General features: G+C 34.3%; 1 protein-coding gene across 1 annotated transcript in view; it reads right to left on the reverse strand.

Moving 5' to 3' along the window:
• Nucleotides 1-7,137: 7,137 nt before the first annotated feature.
• Nucleotides 7,138-16,197, reverse strand: part of LOC111047207 (protein unc-13 homolog 4B) — a 75,254-nt gene continuing 66,194 nt past the window's right edge. The window contains exons 19-24 of the mRNA XM_039425713.1: nucleotides 15,851-16,066; nucleotides 15,146-15,355; nucleotides 13,676-14,003; nucleotides 11,580-11,703; nucleotides 9,153-9,352; nucleotides 7,138-7,500 (exon numbers count right to left, since the gene is read on the reverse strand). Of these exons, the coding sequence (XP_039281647.1) occupies nucleotides 7,382-7,500; nucleotides 9,153-9,352; nucleotides 11,580-11,703; nucleotides 13,676-14,003; nucleotides 15,146-15,355; nucleotides 15,851-16,066 (1,197 nt within the window). The 3' untranslated portion in view covers nucleotides 7,138-7,381. The remainder of the gene's footprint in view (nucleotides 7,501-9,152; nucleotides 9,353-11,579; nucleotides 11,704-13,675; nucleotides 14,004-15,145; nucleotides 15,356-15,850; nucleotides 16,067-16,197) is intronic.

Raw genomic sequence — 16,197 nt, forward strand, 5'->3', positions numbered from 1 at the left:
ACGGCTTCTGACTCAAATAGCAAATAGCTCGACTTAACTGGCTATCTCAAAGATCGACAATATACCCCTATTGATTTAAATATCATATTGCGGATTTTAAAATCAACGTATTGTACTGCATTGCCAGTAGTTCAAGAGCGAGTACTCAATCCTGGGGTGCTCACTAGTTAGTATCATCTTGCTTATTAAAATCCAATAAACAAATCATTTAGATAATATTAGAATTTCATCTTCTGAAAAACATTTCTTATTTAATGAATGTTATGACGATTTGGAATTCTTGGTTACACTTGGGTAGGCCCACTTTTCTTACTCGTATACTGGATGTAATTCTTATTTTTATTTATTCATGACACTGGTTTGTACTGGAGATCATTGAAAAAAATTCATGAACAATGGATATCTTTTGTCATGAACAAAGAACATTAGCAACTGTTTATCACTGCTTATCGACAGTGATAGGTCATATAAATTATTATAAATCTATTATAGTCCAGGCGATGAATGCTCAGAAAAGGGTTTGGATGTTTATATGTTTGTATTGCACCGAATCTCGAAAACGGCTCTAACGATTCTCACGAAATTCAGAACATAGTAGGTTTATAATATAAAGATTCGATTGCACTAGGTCTTATCCCTGGAAAAACTCGCTGAAGGACATTAAAAGGATAATTATTATTCATCCTTGGGAAAACAGCTGATAATTATTTCGTCGTCTGTTGGTGATGGAAGTGAGTGAGCGAGCTCATGTGTGTGGGACTGTGTCAAAATTATGACTCAGCTGTCGAACTTTTGTAATCATTCAATCAGGTACTTAGTGCCGGTTGCAAAAAAAGCCGGGCTATTTTCAATCCTGATTAATTTCAGTAGATCCATCTTTTTGAAATGGTCTTCTCTGATTTGGTTCACGTGAAGTTAATCAGGATTAAAATTTAACCGGCTTTTGTGCAACTGGTCCTTTTTGAGGGAAATTTTTGCATTCCTCTGGGAATTAATCTCAATTTACTGTGATTAGATATAACATTTCTGTATGAATGTTATGAATGTTATTATAATTTCTTCTTTCGTAATGAATTTATTATGCTTTTGTACTCCAGAGCGAAGCTCGGTCCCCGATATTAACTGTTATATAAAAAATTGAAGCTTACATAATTTCCTACAATATTTACCGCACAACTTTTTCTATATCTCCTCTAGTTTTCTAGATATCCGCTCTTGAAGGTGTGACATTTTTGAAAAAACACGTTTGCCTCCAATTTTTTTCAATATATGCTCATATATTTTTTTAAAATTCGATGGGAAAAATCAATGCTGATTATGAGCTTATATAGGGGTGAAATTTTCATTGCTGCAACAATTGATCGTTTAACAATGACATTGGAAGGGGGTGTCTGTGACACAATTTTTGACTTTGCAGTTTAATTTGGACTAGTTAGTAGGTGAACATAGCAAAAGTGCGCATCTTTATCCCCTCTGTTGAAGGTGTGGAACCGCTGAGTTGACAATTGTTGCAGCAATGATTTCACCCCCTACATTGAAGCTGCTATAACAATGAAAGGAAAACTTGAAATAGTGAAATAATACATAATTTCAAAGAGAATTCAATGCTCCACAAACCTACTATAAGCATCAGTTTTTACGATGCATTGTTGGAGAGTTATAAGCCCTGAAAGAGCAAAACATTGGATAAAAACTTGTCATTTTAACAATTAAACACCTTCAAGAGCGAATATCTCGGGAACTGTTGGGAATATCACAATATTCCACTCAACAAAAAGTGTAGAGAATTTATTAAGCTTCATTTTTGAATGGTTAGTTATGTCAGACCAAAAAATGGTACCTTTGAACCACCCCCACTCCCTTAACACAGGGGGGAGGGGTGGGGACTTTTGATATGTTTACTTCCTTACTCCCTCAACAGAACTGCCGGGTCAAAAATTTTCTTCCAAACATTTCCCTCTATACCCTTTTTTGAGCATTGATTGCCTGGACTATAATAGATTTATATTAATTTATATGACCTATCACTGTCGATAAGCAGTGATAAACAGTTGCTAATGTTCTTTGTTCATGACAAAAGATGTCCATTGTTCAATGGATCTTCTTTAGTACAGGTATGTCAGAAAATGTTTATGAGTATCTTGTGTGTGTCAAAAACCAAGATTCATTTGTAAGAATCACTTCAAAACGGGACTGCCACCTATATGCGTGGTGGAGACACTAAATCAATGAAATTTGCTGGAAAGAAAAAGGCTGTAAAACAGTTCATTGAGAATCTGGTTCCTGTAGAGTCCCACTATTGTAGGGATAAATCGAAAAGACAATATCTGTGTAGTGATTTGAATATTAAAAAGCTATGGCGTATGTATAACAGTATTGATGACCATCTTTTGCGGGTGAAGTACGACTATTTCAGAAATATTTTTTTGACCGAATATAACATTGGATTTGGAACTCCTTCGACTGATGCATGCTCTAAATGCATAGAGCTGAAGGAGAAAATCAAGGTTTGTGACAATAATCACGAGAAGCAAAACTTAATTACACAGCAACGCATTCACAAACTTCGAGCAAGGGCATTTTACCAAATTTTAAAAGAAGAAAATGAAGGGGAACTCACAATGTCATGTGATTGCCAAAAGAATATGGTACTCCCCAAAGTCCCTGACCAGTCAGCATATTATAGTCGACAGCTTTATAACTACAATTTTACAATTTGTGTGGGATCCTCAAAAATGAAACAAAATTGTTCAAATACATTCACCTATACTTGGACCGAAGATGTAAGAAGTAAAGGTTCAAACGAAATTGTATCGGCAGTTCATAATCAACTCCAAAATTGTGACTTAACAGGTATTCACACAGTAAAGCTGATGGCAGATGGAGCAGGTGGACAAAATAAAAATACCACTATGGTCGGAATGGCAATGAATTAGTTATTAAAAGAAGCACCGGACCATGTACGAAAAATATTATATATAAATACTATCACTTTCCAGTGGCAGGGCACTCCTATATTCCGCCTGATATGATATTTGGTCGCATAGAAAGATAATTTAGAAATAAGATACTATTATTTCACCTGATGAATATTTGGAAATTTATTCTAGGGTGGGTACTGTAATACAAATAGGAGACTTTAATGTGAGGGATTGGAAAACCGCAAGTAAAACTGTCTTGAAACCCACATCCCAGTGGCACTTTCGTTTTAAGGAGTCAAAGCGAATGATTATCACAAAATCAACAAGAGGTGATGCTTTGATTCAAGGCGAACTCAATTACCGTGTTGAAATCGGTGTCCCAAGAAGTGTTACTCGGGCGAGAGTAACAGCTAGGAATATCACTCCTGCTGATCTTTATTTATTTATTTATTTATTCACAATATCACATCGGAAACAACAGGTAATGACCCAAAAATGTTTCCTTAACACAACAATAAGTACAGTATACAATTCAATCAAAACAAAAAAAAGATACTAAAACTAACGTTTGAAAAGAAAGAAAATAATACTTAGAAAACTACTTCTTAAATATTCCTTGATAGAGTTGATGGTGAAAGTGATGGTGAAAATGAATATATGAAGTGATGAAGGAGAGGTGCTTTCAATAAAGATGATGAGAGAGCATGCAGTCTCATATGAATGATAGGATGAGGGCGATAATGATAACTGCCAGCAAAAAACTTTGAAAATAAGGGGAAAGTAAGAATAAAATGAGTTTGAATGTGCAAGTAAAGAAAAAATAATATTTAAAGAGTGACATATTTAACAATGATAGAAATATCAGCGAAAATTATGGCTGCTGATTAAAAATTCAGTTATTCTGATTCTCTCTCAGAAGCATCGTTATTGTGTGCTTGAAACTTAATGGGCCATCAGAAAACACGTCCACCCCACAGCCAAGTCCATTCAACAATCTTGGCATGTGGTTGAGGGGGGAAAAATATGCATTAAATGTCCTACACCTCTGTACCGCGAATAGGGAATGCCATCTTCGCCTGAGAGTGGGCACGGCGAATCCAATTCTTCCCAGGAGATAAGAAGAATCAACCTCATTCATTAGTATCTTACGGAAAAGAATCAAAGATGATACCTCTCTCCTGAGCTTAAGAGCATCAACTTCAAACAATGATCTTAATCGACGTGTAGGAAAACCCCTCTCACAGGAATGCCCGAATTTTTTGAAGAAGAGGAATCTTAGAAATTTATTTTGCATTCTCTCAAGTTTTATTACATAGGTGATCTGATAAGGACTCCAGACCGGCGCTGCATACTCAAGCTGGCTTCGAATCAAAGACTTGAACAAGTATAAAATGGGCTCCCACCTCTCGAAGCTTGAGCATGTTCTAAAAACAAAGCCCATCATCTGATTGCACTTTGATAACAGGTGTTCAATGTGCTTATCAAAATCCATATGAGCATCCATAATCACTCCCAGATCCCTATACTCTTGCGAATGGTCCAACAAAATATTACCAATATTGTAGTTATAATGGAAAGGTTCCCTCTGTCTGGTAAACGATACCACCTTACATTTTGCCACATTCAGCGTGAGTCTTGATTCCAAACACCACTTCTGCAGTGCATCAATATCTTTTTGAAGCAACGAACAGTCATCAACAGACCTAATCTGTCTAAATATTTTGGTATCATCTGCAAACATGAGGCACTCCGAGCTATTCAGCACACTAGGAAGGCCATTCACATATAACAAAAACAACAAAGGACCAAGATTGGAACCCTGTGGTACCCCTGAAGTGCAACAGTAGGGCTCGGATTGACAATGATTGAAGCAAACAAATTGAACTCTATTTGAAAGGTAACTCCTCAAAAAGACCAAAGCACCCTCATCAAACCCGAGACACTCCATTCTATCGAGCAGAATACCGTGATCCAAAGTATCAAAGGCCTTAGAGAAGTCCGTATATATCACATCAACACGACCCCCAGCATCCAAAACCCTCGACACCTTGTCAACAAACTCTAGAAGGTTCGTTACCGTTGAACGACCAGGGAGGAAACCGTGTTGGGATTGAACAATCCTGGGTTGTACATATGAAAATATTTGCTTGTACAGGATCCTCTCAAAAATCTTTGCAAATACATTTAAAATTGCAATCTTCCTTTAGGGGTTAGAGTTAACCCAGCCAAGTTGAAGGATGTGAAATCTTTATTAACCAAGCACTTTGGTGCTGAGTGGATAAACCGTCCTGACCTCCAGTGGTACAAGGAAGTGCTGTTTAGACAATATGAAAATGATAGTGATGAACCTGAGGAAGATGAGCCTATGGTTGACATTTCTTTCAATGTTTAACAACCTTTTTGTACTCAGGACATCTTTCTTAATTTTTAATGTTATTTGATGTTTGACTTTTTATTAATTTCTTGACTAGCATTATTAAACTATTTTATTTTCTATTATAAACCTGAGAAAATATTAAAAATTTCAAAGGTTCTCTGAACACATAATATTACAATAAATGACAAAAATAGTAAAAATGTATAAAAAATAGTAAAAATAAATTTTTCTGCTGCATAACTTTCATCCTGACTTTTTTCATCAATCTCCATTGGTTCCATAATAATAAGTCTTGTCCATGACTTGCTGTTCCAAATGGAGTCTTGTCCATTGAACTGTTCCATACCAAGTCTTGTCCAACTTATTTTGATTAAAATCTAATTTTCCATCTATCTATTAACCAATAACTGTGTTTTAGACAATACAATGATGCTGGTACATCATATTGGTGACAAATTTTGCCATAAAATAATAAAATTAATCAATTTAAACGCTTTTAGTCATTTGCCAAAAATTTTGAAAAGTGGACAAGACTCTTTTTGGAATTCAGCGACTACATAATATTATGCAACCATTTTTCAGCTTGGCTGAGATGGCAGAAAAACTGGATTGAATGATGAAAAAAGTTTATTGTGATTTTTTTCCAAAACGAAACTAGTCATTCTTAGACTGAATAGATATAACATGTCTCTAAAAATTACAAGAGCTCATCCCCGCCCCTTACAGTTTTTATTTTTATGACATTATTAGCGGATATATTTTTATAAACATATTGGATAAAAAGCAATAAGAGAAAGAGTGCCAATAGGAGGAATGGTCAAGTCATTTGGACTAGGGCATGGTGCAAATTACTAAAAAGAAAACAGAAATCTTGAGAGTTCTCATAAAAAAGTCCAAATTTGCAAGAATTTTTTTATTTGCAAGGTACCCTACCGAAAAAAACTATGAACAGCCTTTCTTCAATATAGATTGAGCACTTTATTTACAGATGTTTTAGAATGTATCCATAATAAAATGTCGTCTATTCGGTTCTACTGTATATTAATTTATACAAAATACAGGTTCCAATGCTCAATTGACGATGATGCCTTGAACATTGAAACTTGAGTTTGTTTAAAAAAATATTTTCAGTAAAATATACACATTACTTACTAGCTGACTGGCTCACTTCTGAATAGTTTTTATGGTTTTGATAATGAAGCGAAATCTCAGGAACCAATTGAAATAATGATTGAGCATTCTTCATTCTGGTGTTGATTTTTGCTGACTTTTCATACACATTACTGACCAATATAATATAATATTTTTGAAACTTGGAAATAGAAATAATTATTTGCTCACTGATTAATGGCACGAATATCTGTAGTATAGACCTTTGTAATGAGTGAAAACATTTTAAGCACTACTAAACAGTGAGTAAATAGTTTTCAATTTCTAATTTTAAAAATATTCTATTATGATTCTTATATGCTCACATCAAGCATTTTACATGTTGTTTTGTTCATCTTGATCTCCGGTTAATCTCATTGTCTTAATCTTGTTTAATGCGATAAGTTTTGGATTGTCACAAACAATTTAATGCGACAAACACTTGGATTGTCACAACCACTCCGGTTTCACTTGAATAAGATTTTTTATGTCAAACAATTGGAGTGAGGAATGAAATAAAGATAAATAGAAATACAAATCTCAGTACCCATTTTGAATTATTTTATCACAACATGTTTCGGACATTCATGCCATTTTCAATTGAAAGGGTGCTGAGATTTGTATTTCTATTTTTATTACAAGTAGCCCTAAACAGAAGAGAGACAATGAAATAAAGATTACACAAATAGAATATATAATTAAAAACAGTTTTTATTGAGTTCAACAAATGCCTAAATCTAATATTACACAAAATATAATTATTCTCCATAGTCATCGTTAACGACGTTTTTATTACAACGTCTTCGTCATCGAAGTTCTAACATTTAGAATTCAAACACACTATTTTGGAATACTGTATCACATTCAATAATATATTTATTACACATTATATGGTATGGGTCAATTTTAGGAAGCTTTAGCAAGATATTGCTAATCAGTGATTGCCATTCGTTACATGGGATTTTGTATTTGCCTTGATCTTCTGTTTTTTTATAAAATCCTTGGCCAGTTTTTCTCCTTGTCTGTGATCCAGAGTTTTCATGGCCGGTGAGTCTGAAAACACAAAATTGTCTCAGTGAAAGTTATTTACAAAACCATGAAGAACAAAAGAGGATTCTGGAGTACATTTTTACGGTTAAGACCTTGTGCATACTACTGCCTTGTAATTCGCATGACGGCGACGGGAGCGGGACAATTTTAAACCCATGGTTGAGCCTAAATGCTTGAAATGGTTGCCGAATACGAATCGCTGTGGTTTATTAATAGCAAGGCTTATCTTATATTATTTAGTAATACGTGATCACGTCTTTCATGTATCTCATTTTCAAATTCTATGGATTGCAGTATTCATACCAAAGACTTTTGATAGAAACAGTGTCAAGAAAATAATAAGGGAAGGAAACATACTTGTTACGGCCACCGAGGTGGGTGCAATAACAAATTACTTAGTAGCTTGTACTGGTGGAGCCAGGTTGGACTGAGTGAATACAAATTGAAACGAATACACTTTTATTAATAATTGGAGGACCAGACCAACAATAAGTTGATCAAATGAATTACTCAAACACATAAATCAAGTTCAATACAACAAGGCGGTGTAAAACAAAGTCTTTCATACGAAGGCGGGAATCTCACTACTAGGCGGGAGCATAATAACTTGCTTAGTTCTATACTGTCTTTATGAATTATACTCAACAATAATAAGTCTCAGGTTGATATTGAAGCGGTATCACAGTAGTAAAACTCTTGGAGCGGATTAATCTTGTAGAGAAACGACATGAATCTAACTTGGAGCGGGAACGACACGATACGTTGCGGTTGCAGGAAGCGGGATCGACTTTGCACTGAGAACTGAGTGAACGATGATTCGAGAACGACTCCTTCAAAGAACGGTTCCTTGGTGAACGACAGTTCAAATAGCTCTGTAGGAACTAGAGGCAGCGCTCGTAGCGGTTACTTGCGCAACTGGTTGGCGGTAACAATACTGAGGCATTGATTATTAAATATACATTCTAAAATAATAGGTTTGGTACCTATTTGAATATCAGTATTTAGTGTAGTTCTACCTTAGAAATAATATTCAAGGATCATGTCTTATCTTTGAAAGGTTCACACATCTATACTGTGCTCTTTTAATGTTTTTTAAATTAACAATTTGTATTTTTAAAATTTGTTGAATAAGAATATTGATATTCTGGAATTTTTCCGTAATTGGAAAACACAGTTTTATTTTTCTCATATCCACATTTATTTGACTTTTATAAATTACTCCAGTTTCGTGTTGAAACCAACACATCTACAGCTGAAGATGTGTTGGTTTCAACACGAAACTTCAGTCTACTGTGAAAGTCAAATAAATATGGATGTGACAATAATGAAACTGTTTTTTTTTTCAATTTGTATTGTGTTCAATATGTACACACAAAATACATAAAGTATTTGAATAACAACATTTTTATCAATAATAATAAGGTTCTGGTAGCTGACTCAATAATTCCTTCCATTTACCTATATTTGAAATTCCAATATTTTTTGTATTTCTCTGGACTGCTCAATTTACTATTCATAAAAAAATTATTGTAATCAAGATAACTGGTTCTTGAAATGGGAAATGAAGCTAAAATCAATTGACAATATCTCATTATTTTCAAAATGATAGTTTCTAGTTCTAAAATGATAAATAACGAATTACTGTTTAAACTCACCCATCCTGGAAGGTTTGGTAAGTTTCAAATGTATCTGAGTCATCTCATCCAGCCTAGTCTCCATTGTGGTGGCCGGAATTCCGGAGAACGGAAAGTACGCTTCCGCAACAAAGTCACTCGACACGCCCAGGAAGTCTTGGTCCTTTATTAAGAAATGTACCATCGCGTCCTTCATCTCTCTCTGTTCACGGCTCAGCTGGCTGCAAATTATTCAATAATAATTATTTATCAAACCAAGTCTGGAAATGCTTTTGCAATCAAGTGATTCAAGCTACATTTTTACTACCTACTTATACTCACTTGAACTGTGATCAATAATTGTAGTCTATTTATGTGTGTATCAAATGTTGAGGCTTTTAAATATGGACCAGACTTGTCTTACACTCCCTCCTGCAGTCCTCAAGATGTATTAATAAATAAAATAGTTATAAAATGGAGATAATATAATTTAAAACTATTATTATTTAATTTTTTAGCTATTATACAAAAATAAAATAACAAAGAGGACTGGAAGCTCACAAAATTATCAGTTTTTTAACTCCATTTAATTCGCGCAATGAATGCTCAAAATAAAGTAAAGAGGAAAATAATCGAAACAATTTTTGACCCCGCAGCTCTGTTTGGGATACTTAGGGGAACATATAAATTGTCCACACCCCAACCCCCTGCTCTAAGCAATGGAAAAAATAAATAATTAACAGAATGTGTTACACAGATTCAGCTGAGGTGTTCAAATTCTGTGTTGAGAGGACAAATCACACTGAAAAGTGTCTAGTAGGCTGAAAATATTCCTCATATTTTTGTTTTGCGTTTTAATTAAGTTATTCAAAGGCTTTCAGAAACTTCTGCACTTCAATAGAGCTTATTTTGGCCAGTTTTTCATTGCGTTCTCAATTATTTTTTTCCAGATTTTTCAAGTTCATTTGGACATGAAAGTGTTAGATCTGAATATTTTGTAAATTCGCTTGGTGTTTTATATCTAAAATTTCAAAGATCTAAACTGAAATACTACAATTTTAAATTTTAAATTCGAAATTTATTTGCCAAAAATGTCATACATTACAAAAATTTGAAATAGACAAGTCTAACAAAAATACAATATCTTAAACTAAGAAATAACATAGAATAGAACTTGACTAATCATGAAAACCTAAGATAAAAGTGTAATTTTTTAGGCGCCACTAGCAAAATAAAAAACATCTTGCCTAAATCAACTAAAAATAATAAACGAGTAAATACATAGATAGCTTAAAAACGAATGAAAAACAAAATTAAATGAGAAAAAAAAACAATCAAATTGACACTACCATCATTCCGCTCCCAGTGAATAAAAGAACCTCTCCTTAATCCAAGTATAAATCATTCTATCTCGGACTTTTAATTCAAAATCAAATGGTAAAATATTTATAAATCTAGTGCTCATATACATGATCTGTCTTCTTAGAAAGCTCAACTTTGAATCGTGGATAATATATTTCAAAGATGTGTCAGGTCTTAAGTTATAAAACAGTTTATCAGTTCTGATAAAAGTGTCTTAGTTTTTAACAATATGTTTAAGAAGCCTTTTGAAATAAAGTTGCCTTATTGTCATTACATTAAATTCAACAAAGAGGGATTCACTTAAATATAGCCTAGGTTTTTTTTTTAAATTGTCTTAAATTATGTACTTTTTAATTAAAAAATAAATTAAGGAGGTGAGTGTCATAGGCTCCTCCACCCCATACAACTAAACCATATTGAATTAAAGACTGTACAAAAGCATAGTATATCATCCTAAGACTTTCCAAGTTAAAAATGTTATTAATTTTGTAAAATTTATAGTTTGCATATTTTAGTTTATCGCAATGGAAAGTTATGTGTGGACTTCACCTCAAACATTCATCTATTATTACACCCATATACTTTTTCAATAGATGGGCAGTCACAAGTGAGAGCGTCTGTGCAGTACAAATGCAGCTTCATTCTAAATTCTGCATTTAGTTGACCACCTGCATTTGCAGCAACAATAATTCTCATAATAATATATTAATATATAATATATATTCTTTGTTAGAGATAATGTTTTTATCCAGTCTGATTGAAATAGACAGTGGTTTCAGCAACCATCTATGCTACTCAGTTCAAATCAACCGGTGATTGAATAGAGAGACTGAGTCTCTAATGACTCTATTTTTCAAAAGAAAGCAAATTAAAATGAAAAACTGTAGGTAAGCAAAGTGAGCCTGCTGGTCTTATTTGCGAGTGATTCTGTCAGCTTGTCATATTGAAATTACTTGTAGCTTGTACCTCAGACACTGTTGAAAGGATCGTTCGTTCTGAAGGTTTCATCATACTGTTCAGGATGAAATGTGAAGTGAGTTTTAGAATTTAAGTTTGAATCAATTGAAACTTCTACTATCAATAATATTAGAGGTATAGACTACTTACATGGAGAATATTTCGTCAAACAGCGGAAACAAGGTTTTCTTGTGTGTTTTTGTCCTTGGCCTTGTGATACCAGTAAACTTCTCTTCAGGAATTACATGTACTTTGACGTAAGGATCACATAAACCTAAAAAAATCAAAATTATATCGTTAGTCTGGCTGTCGCATGTTGTTTGAAATTCGGTACGACGAGATCAGACCTATGCCGTAGCAATGAGGTAGGCCTATATTAACATTTTTTGTGATGAATAAAAGGAACACTCATGAATAGTCGCACCAAATAGATTATTTTTGGGTGATTTAGGGAGGCGGCTATTAGAAAATGAATATTTGAGACACTACGATTTCAAGGGTAATGTTTGACAAAAAAACTATGGATTTTCTGAAAGTCTGTTACCGTAATTTTTCATAAAAAATGCATTACTATTCAACATAATTATATTATTTAACTGTTTGTTGGAAATTGTTGACCATTCTTCAACAATAAATGCTGTCAAATTACATTATCTGAATTTTACTGTAATAATTCATTTTTCATCAATACAATATTATCCTACTGTGGAAATATGTTATTATGAACAACAGGAAACTTCTGTATAGGCTATGTTTTTTGAAAGAGATGAAATGCTGTAACAAAATCATTGAGCCTTATCCACACACTGCTGCGGTTCCTTCTTTTGCCATAAACACACATCAATCCTCACATGTTTATGTTTATGAGACTTAATTAAGGATGACTACATACCCTCCCAGAACACTTGTTCCCTCCTAGCTTGTTTTTGCGAGCCGAACGCCGGGCAGAACGCAAAAATTACCCTCTCTCAATATGTTTTGGAGTTCTGAAGGTCAGTTGATGTCCATTTTTGAGTTGGGCGATATTTTCAAAATCCAGGAATAAATGTTACCGGTATGTTAACCATCACAGCATTGAATTTTGATAGGGAACGGGTTGTGATAAGGAATTTCAAAGCAAGTGCAGAGGGCATGTTGATACTATCAAGTGAGCGAACTCATGAAAAGACACTCTCAACGACAAAGGTCCACTACTCTCTGAACCAGACAATTATGGAAACTAATGACTAAATGAGGGTACAAATTTGGTGAACTGACCTTTATGTGACCCCTTCTATTAATTTAACCGCCCAACCCATCGTTTGGGAGCTTTTCAAAATAATAGGTTTCTCTGACTCACATACGTATAAACTTCTAATGTGTGTATAATATGATTGCATTACAGGATATTCAAGGTAGAGCCATACGCATGTATCGTCTGCTACAGATAAAATTTATTCCCCAAACCCTCTATATGGTGATATTTACTTAGAATTACTGCTAGAATTGGTTGAGAAATTAAGATTGATGTTATTTATAAGAATACTGATGATATGAAATGAAACTGGCAGTGGAGAATGCTCCATCACTGTAACCGTTCTGTGCTTGAGGCCCTTGAGCCAGTGCTACTTTTCTGAAAGTTATGAAAAATCGGATTATCACTTATCAGTATCAGTTAACGTGTCCGGTACAGTGAGAATATTATTTTTATCGGTTGTAATTGGACTAGTCATACTCGCTTGGCCGGGCTGAATGGAAGCAGTCCCATCTGAACTCATGTTTACTCATGAATAATATTTTCACTGTATTGGTCTTCAGCTTATGCACTTCAGCAACACATAAGACAATTCTTTGAAAACGTCCACCTGAATAAGAGCTAAATCCTTCAACCAGTTATAAATTTATATCAGAGAGAAGGATTGTGCGGATTTGAAGAACGAGTTGAAAAGATATTCGATTTCAATTAGCCAGTTACCTACTCATTTCAAGAACTTCTCAACTGATTATTGTATATTATTCTCTTATTTTATCATGCCATTATTTATGTTGTATGAATGCAATGATGAATGAAGAACTAGGCCTATTTTGATTTGATTGGGCTGTCATATGTGAGAATCTGAATGATAATTTATAAATAACAGTCTTGAGGCTTAACGACAGCCTTAATTTTATACTCAGGCAAGGGTCACTTTTGTCAGGGTCTCCCCCTCCCCACCAATAAAAGCAGCCATACTAATATTATCTAGTAGTTAAACATGGCCACTGACCATTATCGTCCATAGGACGTAGATTCCTGGCGTTCATTATCTCGATGCGCAACAGATCGTGCACAAACTGCATGCGAACAGTGAGCATGCCGAGGGGGGCAGTGGCGCCGATCAACTCCTGTTGCTCGTTGTGTCGCTCCAGATGGCACTGGTGGATCAACTGCCACGTCTCCATGCCTTGCAGCACCAACAGCTGTTCGATGTTGGCCATCACCTCCGAGTTGGCGAGTAGCGACGCCGTCGGACCCGAGTCCGCGCGGAAGATGTCCCTCACCATCATCTTCAGCATCTCGTGCAGGTTGGCGAAGAACGATGGCGGCCGACGTTTCTGCAAGTAGCAAAGTGCAATTCAGCAATTTTCGATTTCAGTTATCGATTTACTACGGTTATTAATTCATTTGTAATACCAAATTACCCTACGTTGGTCGACGGGTGAGCGCTGCACTGAAATTTTCTTCTAGTTATTCAAAAACTTAGCCCTATTGCCCTGAAACGTCATGTAAGTCTTTCTAATTGTAACTCAGCTGCCAGTTATAATGTTTTGAAGCTGTTTATGTTCTGGAAAGCTCGTTTTTTCTTAGTTTGCCAGAACATTTTACAAAATGTATAAGCTCGTCATTATAACATGAAAATACGGTGTAGCCTACATGATCCGTAATTCGTAATACAAAATACAGAATTCAACTTACAGAACACAACACGGATAGCAGCATTTATGTATTATAACACAGCTTAAATAATCCAAACATACAGAATACAATAAGTACTGACAACAATAGATACGGTACAACAGGAAGAGCAGCATTTATTTGGAACACTCGAAGAACACATTCACTGGACGCCCTTAAAATGAGTCCACTGGGCTCTGTGAAAACTCGGGGCCACTTCAAGTTCCACCATAAAATATGAAAATATGATAAAGATGTTATCTTTTTTCTATGGTTTAACTTAGAAGCCCATCATCTTAGAATAAGTATTATAAGCCCATAGAATTTCATATCTAATTCAAATCCAAATACAAGTAACTTCCATGCTTATACAATATATTGTGTATCTGAAGGGTTAATATTGATAAGTGACCAATATCAAACTCTACTTCAGGAGCTTTAGTGTTTACAAGTTTGTGTTTCTTCAATGGTTCCAAATTTTCTTTAATAACTCAATATTATTCATTACAAGTGGTAATTGAGAGGAACATTTCCAATCAATTTATTAATTCAAGCCATCTAAATTCAAAATTTATAGCTTTCATGTTTATTTTGGACTCAAATTTTATAAAAATTGTACACGTGGAATATTCTAACCTTATCTTGGACTTTGTCACCTATAAATTTGGAAGAAAAATAGCACAAGGACTACCTTATTATTTTATCTGCCAATGTTAGTACATTAGTGTCATTTGCATTGTGAATAAATAATAATAAATTTAGCCCATTTACAAAATACTTTTTGCATCTTTGCATGACTTACCTCCAGACTAGATTCTACAAGATTGTACATAATTTGTGCAAGCTTTGTCCAAATAATTGACAAAATACGTTCAAAGTTCTCTGGATTGAGTTGCGAATGCAGTGTGCAAAGACTGTTATCCAAATACATCATGAGGCGGTCAACTGAGTTATTTTCTTGGTTCAGAAGTTCGGCTCCTTCCACCAAAAACCTACTGATTGATGGTGTCATCTGAAAATGTAAAAAATGAATTATTTTCATCAACTTTAGATATAGGTATATTCCAGTATTTATGGAACTTTATTTTTGAGTTTTCAGGAAGTTACAGATAAACCCCCTTTTGAGAATGTTATATGTAGCAAAATATGTTTCTTATTAATAATATGAAACCAGAAAGAATAAACATGCGTCTCCATCCTATAATTAAGTTGAATTGAGATAAAGAATTACACACCGTTCATAAGGAGCAAGACTCGTAATCTTGGGCTGCGCCACTTTTGTTTTGTAGTTTACTATTTGTACTCAGGGCTTCAAGGGTTCATTTGTACTACAGCTATAAACATATTTATTCTCTTGAAATACCTATTTTCACTACAGATAGGAAAATATTTATTTTCTCAAACAGAGAAATCTGTTTGGTTTTTATGCTATAATCAGATGTTTGATAAAAATTCTGATGTTGAAAAATTATATTAATTTTATAAACTCATAATATACCGTACTCACCTTCACTGCAACCACTTCGAGAAGATCAAGAATTTTGTTTTTGACAGTGTCAATGGCATTGTCAATCACTAACTGTAGAGTTTCTCTGCAATGCTCAGCTGCATTTGGACTACGGAAAACTGCCAATTGTTTGATTATTTCATCCACTCCCAAGTCGTTCATAAAGGATTTTATCGACAGTCTTACATAGTCAATGTTGTTGATAGCATAGCACCACTGCAAAAAATAAAACCTTGTCATTTATACTATTAATTCAAAAATAATTTTTGTACCTACAATAATTATTATTGTAGGTACATTCCTAATTTAACCATATATTTTAACTATTCCATTATGAAACAGTTCTG

The sequence above is a fragment of the Nilaparvata lugens genome, chromosome 4 (genome assembly GCF_014356525.2).
Source record: "Nilaparvata lugens isolate BPH chromosome 4, ASM1435652v1, whole genome shotgun sequence".
NCBI classification, from domain to species: Eukaryota; Metazoa; Arthropoda; class Insecta; order Hemiptera; family Delphacidae; genus Nilaparvata; species Nilaparvata lugens.